General features: G+C 44.0%; 1 protein-coding gene across 2 annotated transcripts in view; it reads left to right on the top strand.

Moving 5' to 3' along the window:
* Positions 1-312: 312 nt before the first annotated feature.
* The window catches only part of LOC139756712 (uncharacterized), an 83,118-nt gene continuing 69,794 nt past the window's right edge, over positions 313-13,636 (top strand). For both annotated transcript variants that reach the window (XM_071676396.1, XM_071676395.1), the window contains exon 1: positions 313-3,187. In XM_071676396.1, the coding sequence (XP_071532497.1) occupies positions 2,989-3,187 (199 nt within the window). In that variant the 5' untranslated portion in view covers positions 313-2,988. The remainder of the gene's footprint in view (positions 3,188-13,636) is intronic.

Here is a 13,636-nt window from a genome sequence, read left to right as displayed (position 1 = left end):
CCATACGTTCCGGCAGAACTGTATTTGCCTCAGTGGGAGTGTGGCCAAAATCCCCTTCAGGTCCTCACCTCTCCTCCCATAACCCCCTCCCAGCTTCCATCAACCTCTTACCCCCTCCCCATCATCCATATACCTCCTACTCCAACCCAAAACCCTCCCCATCATCCACACACCTCATACTTCTACCCACAACCCCTTCCCCATCATCCACTGACCGCCTTACCCCTTACTTATAACTCAGCTGCACGAGATTCATTAAAAAAGCTTAGGAATTCTGATTAGAATAAAGAAAGATAAAGAATATACCTCTGCTTTACTATCACTCCTTAATGCTAAAGTCCAAATATCTAGATAAGACACAAGTTTACTTATACTAATCTGGCTTGCTTGTTTGCACTTGCTTACTAAGCTCACTGAATTACACCTGCTAAAAGCCCACTTAAGTGTACTTACCAACTTGACTTTAACTTGGTTAATTAATCTTGTTGACCCGGTCAACTTACACTTACTCGCTAGGCTTATGTAACTAGGCTAACGAGGACTACTTGACTACCCATATCAACTAAACCCGGTTAACTCCACTCACTTACTAGGCCTACCTGACTACTCTTGTTAACTAGGCCGATTGTACTTAACTACGCTTCTTAAGTTGGCTAATTTAAGCACTCTTATCAACAAGCCCTATTTACCCAATCTCCAAGTTGCCCAAAAGTAATCACTTTGCAACTTACTGACAACGCCTCATCCTTCGTTAATTACAATGTAAACACAAACCCTTCTTAGCCACAAATTAGATACGCCTTTCCTTACTAACGACTCAACAACGCTTTCATTGGCAATTACTTAACCTCCTCTCTTATTGATAGTAACGCCATTCTTTTCTCTATTATAGCACTTAATTCTAGTATTATTAGCGACCATCTCAAAAACATTTTACTGTCAACGGGAACTTGGTCTTTGATGGCAATTAGAAGTAGTTAGAAGTAATAGCATTGTAGACAATGACTTCATTCACCAACAACTTTAATTACGTTACCCGATGGATAAAACTGCTGTAACAAGTATCTCGTTATTAATAACGTAACTTTGTCCCATTAGCAACGATACAGCGAAATTCTTATTACTACCAGCGTTACCATGACGTCGCTCAGTAACAGATCCGACTCACTATTGGCTCGTTACCAAGACAGTTATCATCCAGTAGCCGATTACATGCGATACTTCACATATGATGACGTGTTTGTTTCACTCGTTTGGAAATAACAACTGTTTGGGTGATTTGCATATTTCACTCTATGTTATTTTTCTTCTCTCTGATCGCTTCAGCTCCAAAGTGTATGATGTTTGTAGCTCTATCAGCCTACGTAATCTTCTCGTCTTTAACGTATGAAATGCTACGATACCTTTTCTATATATTCATTCAATGATTCAAAACTGATTGTTGACAACGTTGAATCTCCCGAAGCTTAATGTGACTCTGTATAATGTCGCTCCACCAGCTGTGTTTCAGCTTAAAGTTGTCCTTGCATAAGCTTGTACAAGCACACACACTCTCTCTCTCTCTCTCTCTCTCTCTCCCTCTCTCATTGCGCCTCTCCTACAAATCCTTAGGCCTGTGATATAGTACAATTTACAAAATTCCATAGATCTTTCATCCCTTCCCTCGGAATTATATACATCTCACGACTTTGAATAAAAGAATATATATATACACATTAAGTTCTCCAGACCTCGATGTACCTGTCTCTTGAATCATTTCATATATAAGTTCTTTTAGCAACTTCACAACTCTTGCTACTCCTGCCTAAAAGTTTCCATAATACTTGTGTCGTTTCTCGAAGAGGATTAGTCTCTTTTACTCATCAGAATCCACAGGTTTTCGAGGTCCCATCCTACAGGAAGCCACTCCTTTCCCCTTTGGGTCCTAAACTCCTGAAACTTAAAGCTGCCCATTGCTAACCCGTCACCGTTGCAGACATGTCTATTGTGACACCTTGGTAGATGCTTCCTAGACATCCTGACACCATTTCCAACGTCTTCGTGCCAGCAGGACAGTCCATTTCCATCAAGCTGAGCCACTCCAATGACACCGAAGGAGTGCGAGGTAGTCCTGCGAAGTTCAACTCACAAACGTTTATCTCCCTCATTTCATTTTTTTATTTTTTTTCCTCCGGGATCGACACCTGTCCACGTGAGAGTGATAGGGGGAGAGTGGGGTCAGCGATCACTGTTCACATTCAGCAGTGCTCAGGGTGTATACCTTGCTTGCAGCGTCCGGACACTGGCGGTGGGAGAGCCGTGTCCCTGTGACGGTGGTGGGAGACACGTGGTCGCCTAACCCAGGCGTTGACTGAATAAACATACACACTCAGAGATCATGGTGGGAAGTGGCAGTTCGCGCCATCTGTTAGCAGCCGTTGTTACTAAATTAGCTCAATGAGGAGTATCGACCTGCTCTCGGGGGAGTCATGTTGCTAGCAGTGATGGCCTGAGAGGTCATTCAACTATGACCCAGCGGTGGCCGCGGGTCATGTCGGTAGGCAGCGATGGTGGCGGCCGTGTGCTTGTGGTCGTGGTGGTCAGTGTCGAAGGCCTGGGAGAGCTGGGTGGCCGGTGCCCGCCACTGGTCACCCAGGCACAACCCTCACCACACACGGCCAGGGGTTGGCCGGAGACCCCGCGGGGCGGGGCCAGGGGCGGGGCAGAGGCGGAGCCTGCGGGTCGGCTAGCCAGTGGGCGCCTGCGCGTAGCGTCGACCACTCGACGGGGCGCGTGCGCGGGCCGGCGCAGGGCCGTGAGAGCCTCGGCGTCCCTCACGAGACATTCGCGTGTGGGCCTCCCCGGCGTGCGGAGGCGCCGGGAACCATGGGAGTGGTGCATGCAGTGTTGCACAGTTGCTAACACCCACGCAGTCCCCTGCCTAGTCTGGCCGGCGACACTACTCGATCAGTGTGTGTCAGTGGCTTATAAGAGTCAAGACTGATCAGAATGTGTGACCTGCGGTGGCCAGCAAGTGCAGGCAAGCTGTGCCGCGGCCTATATCCCTCGTGTGGTAGCGAACACCATGCGTGGTGTGGCGGCGGGCGGCCAGTATCGTCCCACCACCTCCGTCGTCATACTTCATCGCGGAGAGTCTCGTCATCCTCGCCTCCTCCTCCTCCTCCTACCACACCAGCGGCCGCCGAAAGTAAGCATTGCTGAGTTGTTTGGTTTGTTGCTGTTGTTGTTTTTGTTGTTTTTGTTCTCTATGGGTTTAGTTTATAGTGATAGAAAGTTGTTGGTTGGGGGTGGGGTGGGGAGGGGTGTGGGGTGGGGTAGGGGACCCCCACGAGGACTGGGAAAGTCAGTAGTCTTTTGGGTAGGGGGGAAGGGGGGGAGGGGGGAAAGTAGCGCCGGCGCGCAGTGGTTATTGCGCAGGTCCGTAACACCCCCTAGTGAGCTCTCATTGGTTCTGCCAGACTCTGCTTGTTAATTGGTAGTAATTTTTGGAAATTAAACAAGTGGAGAGGATCGGTTGGCCTGGGTAACGTTCGGCAACCCCGCGTCGGCCATTTTGTATAGTGAGGGAGGGAGGCAGGTGATGGCGGAGGCAGGGTAGGCCTGGTGTCCCAGACGCCGCGAGACATGTCCAGTGTCCCTTGCCTGTCCTGACCGCCCATCCACGCCCATGATGACCACCCGTCACACAAACGCCCACGACACCACCACCGCGGCCCGCCACCAGGAGACACGCCCTCTCTCGCCTTACCTTTCAACTTTGACCCAAACTTTAAACGTTCGTACCACAGCTTCGCCTTTAATAATGTATTAGAAGTCGTTTATCTCGGATGAATTTTAGGAACCTAATGCTACGTTCAAGCCATCAGGCCCTCGTGGCTCGCCTGCACGACATGAATCACTCCGTAGCTCATGTGATTCCCTCAACGCGAATCAAACAGTTGATGTATCTGTTAACATTACCTCGAGTTATACCGCATTGCTGGACCTTTCACTCCTCGACTCACTCCCTCTCTCTCTCTCTCATGGTCATGATGATAAGAAACCCACAACGTCTTACGGGAAATATCCACCTGGATTACGGACACCAATGCGTAAAAACCGTAGCATCTGTTATTGTCTTCTGACTTGGGTTCAGTCAGGGAGTTAGTCTCATCTTAGGGCGACCTGGAGCTGCAGAAGGCGGACACTAAGAAAGTGGTGTACGGTGCGAGTGTGTGAGGAGATGACGGTGTGATCCGTGTAAGGAGGTGATAGTGTGGTCCGTATGAGGAGGTGACAATGTGGTCCGTGTGAGGAGGTGACAGTGTGGTCCGTGTGTGATTCGCTGCTCCCGTGTGTGTCATCCGGGCGAGTGACTCCTTGGTTCAGTCTTCCGTGACCGGGTTCGTACAGGAAGTTACTGTGACTTATGAAACTCCGGGTCACTTTGACTGTCGATGGTGCACGATCATCGTCACTGTCGAAACTACACTGTCATCGTCACTGTCGATGGGGCACGGTCATCGTCACTGTCGAAATAGGAGGTTATTGTTTACTGGTGAAGATGGGGGTTCACTGTGATTAATGAGGGTGAGGCCAGTGTAGGTGGCTCTTCAAACTATGGGAGTTACTGTGACCTGCCGGATCCTTAAGGGTCATCATCTACTGAAAGTGGAGTCACTCTGGCTGTCAAAGCTTGAGGTATTTGTGACTGTCGAAGCTGAAGTTTATTGCAGCTGTCTAAGCTGAATGTTTCTATGGCTGTCAAAGCTGAAGGTCTCCGTGGCTGTCGAATGTGAAGGGTCCTGCAACTGTCGAAGCTAAAGTGTTCTGTAGCTGTCGAAGCTGAAAGTCTATGTGAGTGTTGAAGCTGAAGGACACTGACGGCATGAATCTCAACATCCTTGTGGATTCCGAGGCTCGGCTTTCCTCCGACTCGTCGAGCCGAGGGTCACCATACCACCAGAAGGAAGGAACGTCGCTCTGGTCATCTAAGAAAGTCGGAGGTCACGAAAAGAGTGCCGGAGTGGCTGCCTGAAGTCAGAGGTCAGTGTAGCTCCTTCTTTATCGTCTCATAGGGCGACAGTGTTCAATTTCTGTTGATGGCTTGAGTATTAGAAGAAATTGTCTTACTGCAAATTTTCGCCTTGCAGGTGTTCGTAGTGGTCGCACTGGCTACAGCGAAGTTCCTCTCTAAGACGGGAGGTATCTATCGTTCGTTAGCAGATAACCAAGAGTTACATCAGGTTTTTATCTCTTACTCTCGTGTAAATGTCTAGGATTACTAGACCCGGTGTGCCGCCAGTCTTGCGAGACTCGAGTGTGGGCGAGAACGTCAGCGTCAGGTCGATCACGAACGAGTTCCATCAGTTTTTCGTTCTAATGATAAAGGAAGTTGGGGCAAAAATCTTGTCTGTTCATCGCCAGTGCGGATGTTGGCTACGTGAGGCTAACATGTATTGCGATGGACGAACATTTTGAATGTTTTTGGTGAATCAGTATATATATATATATGTATATATATATATATATATATATATATATATATATATATATATATATATATATATATAAAATGTGTGTGTGTGTGTATCTTTTTATTCGAGGATGAAAATGTATTTCACGCCGAGATATTTTACGGGATGGACGCGGAGGATATGCAAATGCGTTGGTGTTGCAGGCGCGCTTGCCTCGCTGACTACGTTCCCAAGGAAGGCGACGAGCGGGCCTCGTATGCCTTCTGCTCTCGCTGCTGGTGGAGGCGACACTTGAATCCCTTCCCCGCACGTCGCTTGTGTTAATCGTCCACCGATAAATTAGCGGAGCCAGACACGTCCGACTGAGTAATATGATAATCGCAGAGGAGTATATATTACTTTATTTTATTTCTTTTTACCTTTTTGCTGGCTTGAGCTGTGTACGGTTAAATGTCAAGGATTGGTCACTTGTTGGGCTTATCTATGCATGTGAATGTACACCCGGAATGAAGGTGTAGTTATATGCTGGGATTTACACCTTCCTGATTGCGGGAGGCAAGCCATAAGATTGCTTGAGCAACGTGTCCTTAAGGCACGACTGCTTTTTTTCGTCTCCTTTTTTCTAATCAAGAAGGGAAGTTGGTCCTCATTACAATATCTCAGCTGCCGAAACAGTGACTTAATTTGAAGAACATTAATTGGTCTGGATGATACATTGTTTCTTATACCGTAAGTGTTTTTCTTTCGCATGGGTGTCTTAAATGTGAACAAGCAAAAAGGCAGGAGACTTCTGCTTTCGAAATCCATTAAGGAAAAGAATATTCGGAATTTTAAACTTCCCCTTTAAATCACTGACATCTCACCGAGATAAGATTATTCATTCTTGCACCGGCGTCTTACAGATCCAAATATATATATATATATATATATATATATATATATATATATATATATATATATATATATATATATATATATTCATACATATCACACCCTTCTGGGTACATGTGACTACTCCTGTTAAATTTTATGATCATGTTAGTATCTGTGCATGGGTTCTTCTGCTAAATTTAGGGACTATTGTTGAACGTCCGCCTCGAACACAACTCTTGCCCGCTCATTTCAGACCCTCATTCTGAAAACCCATTTGGTCTGTCGTGTTACGTAAGCTCATTCTTCCTCATATCAGTCTCGGATTAAACAAGTGGCTTTTTAATCATGGTATATGGATTAATGATACTCATACGAGGTCTTTGCACTCTGACTATACACCTTTAATCAGTTCGTTGCATAGATCTACTCGTTTCAGGTCCTCACTCTGAATACACGCCTTTAATCCGCTTGTTACACGGGTTCGCATCACACTTTTCATCTGATCACTCTATTGACATCCTCGTCTGCACTCTTTGGTAGTGTGATGGCTCGTGTTTCCTTCATCACTCTGGTTACTGCATGGTGGATCGCTTTTACTTCTCACTCTAACCGACTGTTTCTCTTTCTCTAATGGCGTCATATCTACTCGTGTCTCATTCTTACCATCATCTCACACTTATTTCTTCACGAATCTTCAATACTTGTGCTTCACTCTGGCTTAGGCTCCATTGCCGCTACATCTTTGTAGTTTCTATACTCATTCTTCCATTAACTTTATATCATACCTTACTATCATCCTATATCTCATATCATATCATTCTTTCTGTTTGTTTATATGATTCCATTTTTCTTTCTTTTCATCTTAGCCTTCTTTCTTTGACTATGTTCATACTGTTCCTTATTCTGTTCGAGTCATCTCACCATTCTGTTCATGTCATCCTCTCCATCACTCTTTCTCCTTCCTTACATCGTCCTGATGCTCTCCTTATATCATGTTATAATTCTGCATATATCATCTTATCTCTCACTTCATATAAGTCTCCTGCTCTCATTCCTTTACTGTTTTCACACCATTCCACCTCTGCCATCTCTATGCCTAATTCAATCAGACCTTAACAAATTTCTCACCATTTCATTATTCTGATCCTCCCAATTTTGTTCCTTCACTATTTTGTTCATAGTTTCACTCTATTCTTTCTTTTCCTTCACCTTACCCATTTCAGTTCCTTCATAATGATCCAGTCTCTTTTGCCTTAGTTCTTAATTTCATTTCGATTGTTGCCTGGCAATGCTGATAGATACCCTGTTTCCCCTCAATGCTGATGTTATGATCTTTGGCCATATCATGGATTCAATGTGCTAAAGTCTTGCTTCTCACCTGATAACTTCATGTTACTATCATCAGCCTGATAACCTCATGATCTCCATGATAGATAATGATGATTCGTAACGCTAGTCCGATAATTCCGTCACCACATAATTCAATGCTGTTCATATGACGTTCATTTTTGTATATTCTTACGCTAAGTATTCACGCTGCGTCCGTTGCAAAGAAGATTTTCCTAAGTACATTAAGGCATACTTAAATGTGAAAAGGAATACTTAATACTGAGCTTTTCAGGCGATGTGAAACCGAGATTTTTGTACTTTGGCTAGAATGTCTGTTTATCACGTAAATTGTAAATAATCAAATACTTTTTCGTATCTCAATCATTAACAGTTTTATATATATATATATATATATATATATATATATATATATATATATATATATATATATATATATACATATATAAAAAATTTGTGGATATCTACTTTTGCCACAAACTATCAAAATTTTTCCTGTGCAAATATGATGTTATGATTGTGAATATAGGAAAATTTCTTGTTGCTCAAAAGCGTCAAAGTAGCAAAATTTTCACAAAATCTGATCAAGGGAAAAGTTTTTAAACCTAAACTTTCTTACAATCTACTTCTCAGTAATTTGTGATGAAATGATTTTTATTGTAATTTTCTATTTCAAATTAACCTTAATTGCTTGGCCGATGACTATTTTCTTATGTAATATTTCAAAATATAAAAAAAATGCCTTAGAAAAAAAATACGTCAGATTTTTAAAATTTTCCACAGTAATGTACAGTGACCAAGGCAAATGTGATTTTTCGTTGGCAAAAGAAAATTTCGGTAAATTCTCAAGTGTCAAAGTTTTCGTAACGATTTACAATGACCTGCTCTAATGTCCGCTGTAATCATAATTTTTTCCTCTCTCTGTGTGTGATAGTGTTACCAGAGGCGTGACTTGTGCTTGAGGAAAGCCTGTGATCACAGAAGCACTAAGTGTTACAGTCTGTGTCATATATATATATATATATATATATATATATATATATATATATATATATATATATATATATATTCATATATACATCGACAACGTTACTTTAGAAAAGGCTCTGCCTTCATATATGTGACATAGAAGTGAGATGAAATCTTCCCAAGGTTTCTAACAGGCAAAAGTGAAATTTTTCCATAATTTTTATGTGATACACACACACACACACACACACACACACACACACACATACATATACACATATATGTATATATCAAAGGCTTGATAAAGGCAGAATAGAACAAGACTTTCCTGAGAAAGCCACAGTTGTAACATACAAGTGTACAGTCCCTTGTCACATAAGACATGAACTTGAGTTCGCTGATCATTCTCGAGTCACGGAACTTGACGATCAAGTTCTTTAAGAACAGTCGAGTAAGTCCTCGGCCAGAGTTAATTCAGTTCATGGTATATATATATAAAGATTTTTGTTTCTCTGAATCTGTGAGGTGTATAGTGTCGTGAGAATGGGGAGCAGCGCAGTATAGGCTTGTCTTTGAGTATGACAGAAAAAAAATAAGATAAAGAAATGAGTGAAAAAGAATGAAGAGATTTCTGCAAGATTTATATATATTTTCATAATACATATATGTATATTTTTTTCAGCTGTTTATCATGTTGTACTATATTCCTATATGGTGAATGTGATGGCATAGGAGTATAGTGAGGGTGATTGTGATGGTGGTGATATAAGAGTTTGGTTGGATGGTGAGGTTTATCTTCTTGGAGATAGTACTTGTATAATGGTGTCGATAGTAGTAGTAGTAGTAGTAGTAGTAGTAGTGCAGTGGTGATAGCAGTAGTAGTAGCGAAGATGTTGATGTCTGAAATTGATAACGATGGTGATAAGAGTGATAGTGAAGGTAGAGGTGACAGAGGTGCTAATGATAGTGTTAACAGGAGTAATGATGGTGATAGTTGGAGAAGAGATGATCAGTGAGGAAAAGTTGCCAGTGGTAGTGGAGATGATGGTCACGTGAGTGCAGATGGAATTGGTGATTATGTGATGATAATGGAGGAAGTGATAAGATTGCTAATCACTATGTTCATTTATGGTGGTGTCACGATAAAGATAATGGTGAAGATGGTGATAGGTGTGTTCATAATGGTGGTGATAGGTGAGCTATAATGGTGGTGATCATAGGGAAGGCTGGTTGTAATAGGGATGCTGCTAATTGTGATAATAGGAATACTAATGGGTCGCTTTTATGGGAGTGATCGAAATCTCTCTGCCCAAGATTTGTCACCCAGTAGATTTCGTTTGTGGCATGTGAGGGTGTGTGGTTGGTGTGGCTTGTTCCTGCGGCTGTGGTAACCAGATACGAGATATTGTGGTGGAGAGGATGGTGGTGAACTGGTAGTAGTGTGGTGGATAAAGTGATGATGGTGATGATCTTATGGTGCACTGATATGGAGGAGGAGGAGTTCTGTAATGGTGTTGACCAATATCATTGTTGTTGTTACAAGATAGTGTCATGAGTAATGGTCTCCTGATGGTGTGATAGTGAGTACATGGTGGTGTATTGTGAGAACACCATTCTGGTTATGGTTCACCATGATGACATTACGTGAGTTGTGATAGTGAGTCATGACAGCTGGTGCTCAACGATAGTGCTGGTGGTTGATAGTGAGGGTAGCGATGGCTCATTATCCGATGCGGTACAGTGAAGTTCATGATGCACTGTGCTGTTGTAGTGTCATGATAATGCTGTAATGTGTTATACTGTCCAGTAATGCTGTGTGGTGCTGCGATGCATTTGCTGTGTGTTGATGCACTATGATGCTGTGTTGTGTGGTGATGCACTATGATGGTGTGCTGTGTGTGCTGCTCTATAATGCTGTGTTGTGTGGTGTTGCATTATGATGCTGTGCTGTGTGGTGCTATAAAGCGTTGCTGCTGTTGTGTGGTTTTGCACTATGCTGCTGTGTGGTGCTGCACCCCTTTGATGCTGTGCTGTTGTGCTATGTGGTGCTGCACTCTGATGCTGTCATATGTGGTGCTGCACTATGATACTAGTACTATCTGGTGCTGTACTAAGATGCTGTGCTGTGTGATGCAGCACTGTAATGCTGCTGTGGTGCTGGTGCTGTGTGGTGCAGCATCACCGCAACTATGATAATCACCATTACTTTCACCACCAACACAACTTCGCTATCATCACCACCATTATCTCACTCATATTACCACCACACACACACACACTACTATCGTACTACCACTACTACAGCAATCACACCACACCATCACAAGCAGCCATTCTACAATCACCATTAATGCCACCATCATCACCATCACTAACACCACAGCACCACTTCTATAACTATCACCACATCACCATTGGTGTAGCAGCTCACTGCCATCACAGACACTGTCTCCTCCACACCACCACAATCATTGCACCATCACCACCAAACCTAACCTCCCTCGTCCATCCCCATACAACCACACCACCACACACCACACCACCACACCACCACAGCATCAGGAGTGGGGCCGGCAGTCCCCAGCCAGGCTACCATCCCAGCTGAGGCTCACGTTACGGGGTGGCCACCACCCACACTGCTCCTGCTCCACCCTGCTGGCTCACTGCTACTTCTGCTCTCGTTACTCCCCAGCTCCTGCTCCTATCCCGCTGCTGTTACTTAATGCTGTTCCTGGTAGCCAGTTACTGCTGCTTGCGTCTCTAGCTCCCTGGCTACTTTTATGACCCGTTACTGCTACTTATGCGTGTCCTTGGCTACTTTTGTTACCGTGGAAGCGCTACTGATGCTCCTTCTTTGGCTACTGCCATTACTAGTTATTGCTACTTCTGCTGCTCCTTGCCTAGTGCTATTACCCAGCTATTGCCACCTTTACTCCTCTTTAACTATCCTCTACTACCCAACATAGTTACATATATTGGTCCTTGGACACAGTTATTAACTTTTATTGCTCCTTACACTGCTCCATAGCTTCTGCTGTTGTCCAGTATTGCTACTTATGTAGCTCCCATTACCAGCTATTATTGCTACTGTTACTTCTGCTGAAAGGCAAAATGTAGATAGCATTATTTCGTGATACCAAATTTTATCAACTTGATATTTTCATCAGCATTTTTGGTACCATTCTTTGAAAACTGATGATACAAATGCAGGAGGGAATCAAGGAGATGGTTATATATTCTTTCGCATAGTTTCAACTCGTATGAGAGAAGATGAAAGATGTTTCTTTCAGTAAGGACAGAAAGTGAAGAAGTTTCATCACCTTCGTCTCATTCGCTTGTTTCGAAGAGATGCTGAAGTGAGGCAAAGAAGTTGTTGGTTATCGAAGCGGGTGTTTGGCTCGAGTGTAGTGGGGGTTGTAGTGGTGTGGCCGAGGCTTGGGGGTGAGGAGGAGGAGGAGGAGGAGGAGGAGGAGGAGGAGGGGGAGGTGAGTAGCTATGGCACACACTTCTACCGTCCCGTGCCACCACGTCACTACCACCAACGACACCGCAACCGCTACTGCTACCACCACATGCCTCTACCACCACCGCCACCCCTTGCGATAGCCCCTGCGACACATAGTTGTACACCACTGCCTCGTTCAGTCCCCCAAGTGAGGCATTTGTTGCTGTTGTAGTGGGAAGAGTTGCAAGAGTAGCCACGGCAGGGAGTGAGGGAGGGAGGGAGTGAGTGAGGGAGGGAGAGGGGTGGCGTCCAGCGCTGTTGGCAGCCGTCAGCTCCGACGACCCACCGCCCGCTCTCCGCGTTGGGTCTTGATGCTGTAAAACGCTGGTGAAGCAGCGGCAGCATTCAGCTGTTTTCCGCGGCGCTGTGGTGCTTCGTCTTGAGGAAGTGGGAGAGGTTAGGTTGGAGGTTGCGGGCCTCACGTGAGGGTGTGGAGTAACCGCCTTGTGTTGGCCAGGTCAGAGGGTCGGCACGGCAAGAATTACTTAATATCAGCGTCCCATCCCCGACACTCAGGCGGCCGAGATGGCGAACAAGCCGTCGCTGGACCAACTCCTTTTATAATGTCTCATTTTTCTCCTCTCGAGAATTTCTCAAAATATTCCATGGCCTTGACAAGACCAGAGGACTGTGATATATATATATATATATATATATATATATATATATATATATATATATATATATATATATACATATATATATCAGTGATTTGACATATGTTCAGTGCTGTGAAAGGGAAAGAAAAAGTTATGTGTTTTAATGCAGTCAAGTTTGTGGAGACAAGAATTTTTGTAAAATACTTTCATGATCAACAGTGGAGCCATATGTGCAGATATGTTTCCTAAAATGATTATATATATATATATATATATATATATATATATATATATATATATATATATATATGCTCTGTGGTACTTTTCAGTTGGGGTAAGATGACTGTAAAGTTAGAGGAAAGACTAGAGTAAGAGGGAGAATTGTAAGAAAAATTGGAAGAGTCTGACGTGAGAGGAAGAGACGTGAAAGAGTGATGGAAATATAGAAGAGAAGTGGAAGGTACGTGTCAGGGGAAAGCAGTAGGAAAGACAAGTGTTTCAGAAGAGAAGTAACATGAACGGGTGTATGAGGAAGTGATATGCTCTACAGCACTGGCGTAGGTAGTGTGAACTGTAGGATTGATCTAATGTGTGTGTAGTGAAGCGCTGTTGGTTGTAGGGGCGTCCTGGAGAGTGGGCGTAGTGTGAGAACTGTGTGAGTGTTATGAGCGAGCTGTGTGTGTGTGTGTGCATGGTGCATCTGCAGCGTGATTTCTGAGAATAATCTCTCTCTCTCTCTCTCTCTCTCTCTCTCTCTCTCTCTCTCTCTCTCTCTCTCTCTCTCTCTCTCTCTCACTGATGTAACTGTTTGTGTTCGTATTTGCTCAGCAACATACCCAAGGAGACTACAATGATACAACGGACCTACACAACTATACTCAGCCTTA

The sequence above is a fragment of the Panulirus ornatus genome, chromosome 23, assembly GCF_036320965.1.
Source record: "Panulirus ornatus isolate Po-2019 chromosome 23, ASM3632096v1, whole genome shotgun sequence".
Lineage (NCBI taxonomy): Eukaryota > Metazoa > Arthropoda > Malacostraca > Decapoda > Palinuridae > Panulirus > Panulirus ornatus.
The sequence above is the reverse complement of the archived record's forward strand: the minus strand, read 5'-3'. Positions and strand labels throughout refer to the sequence as shown.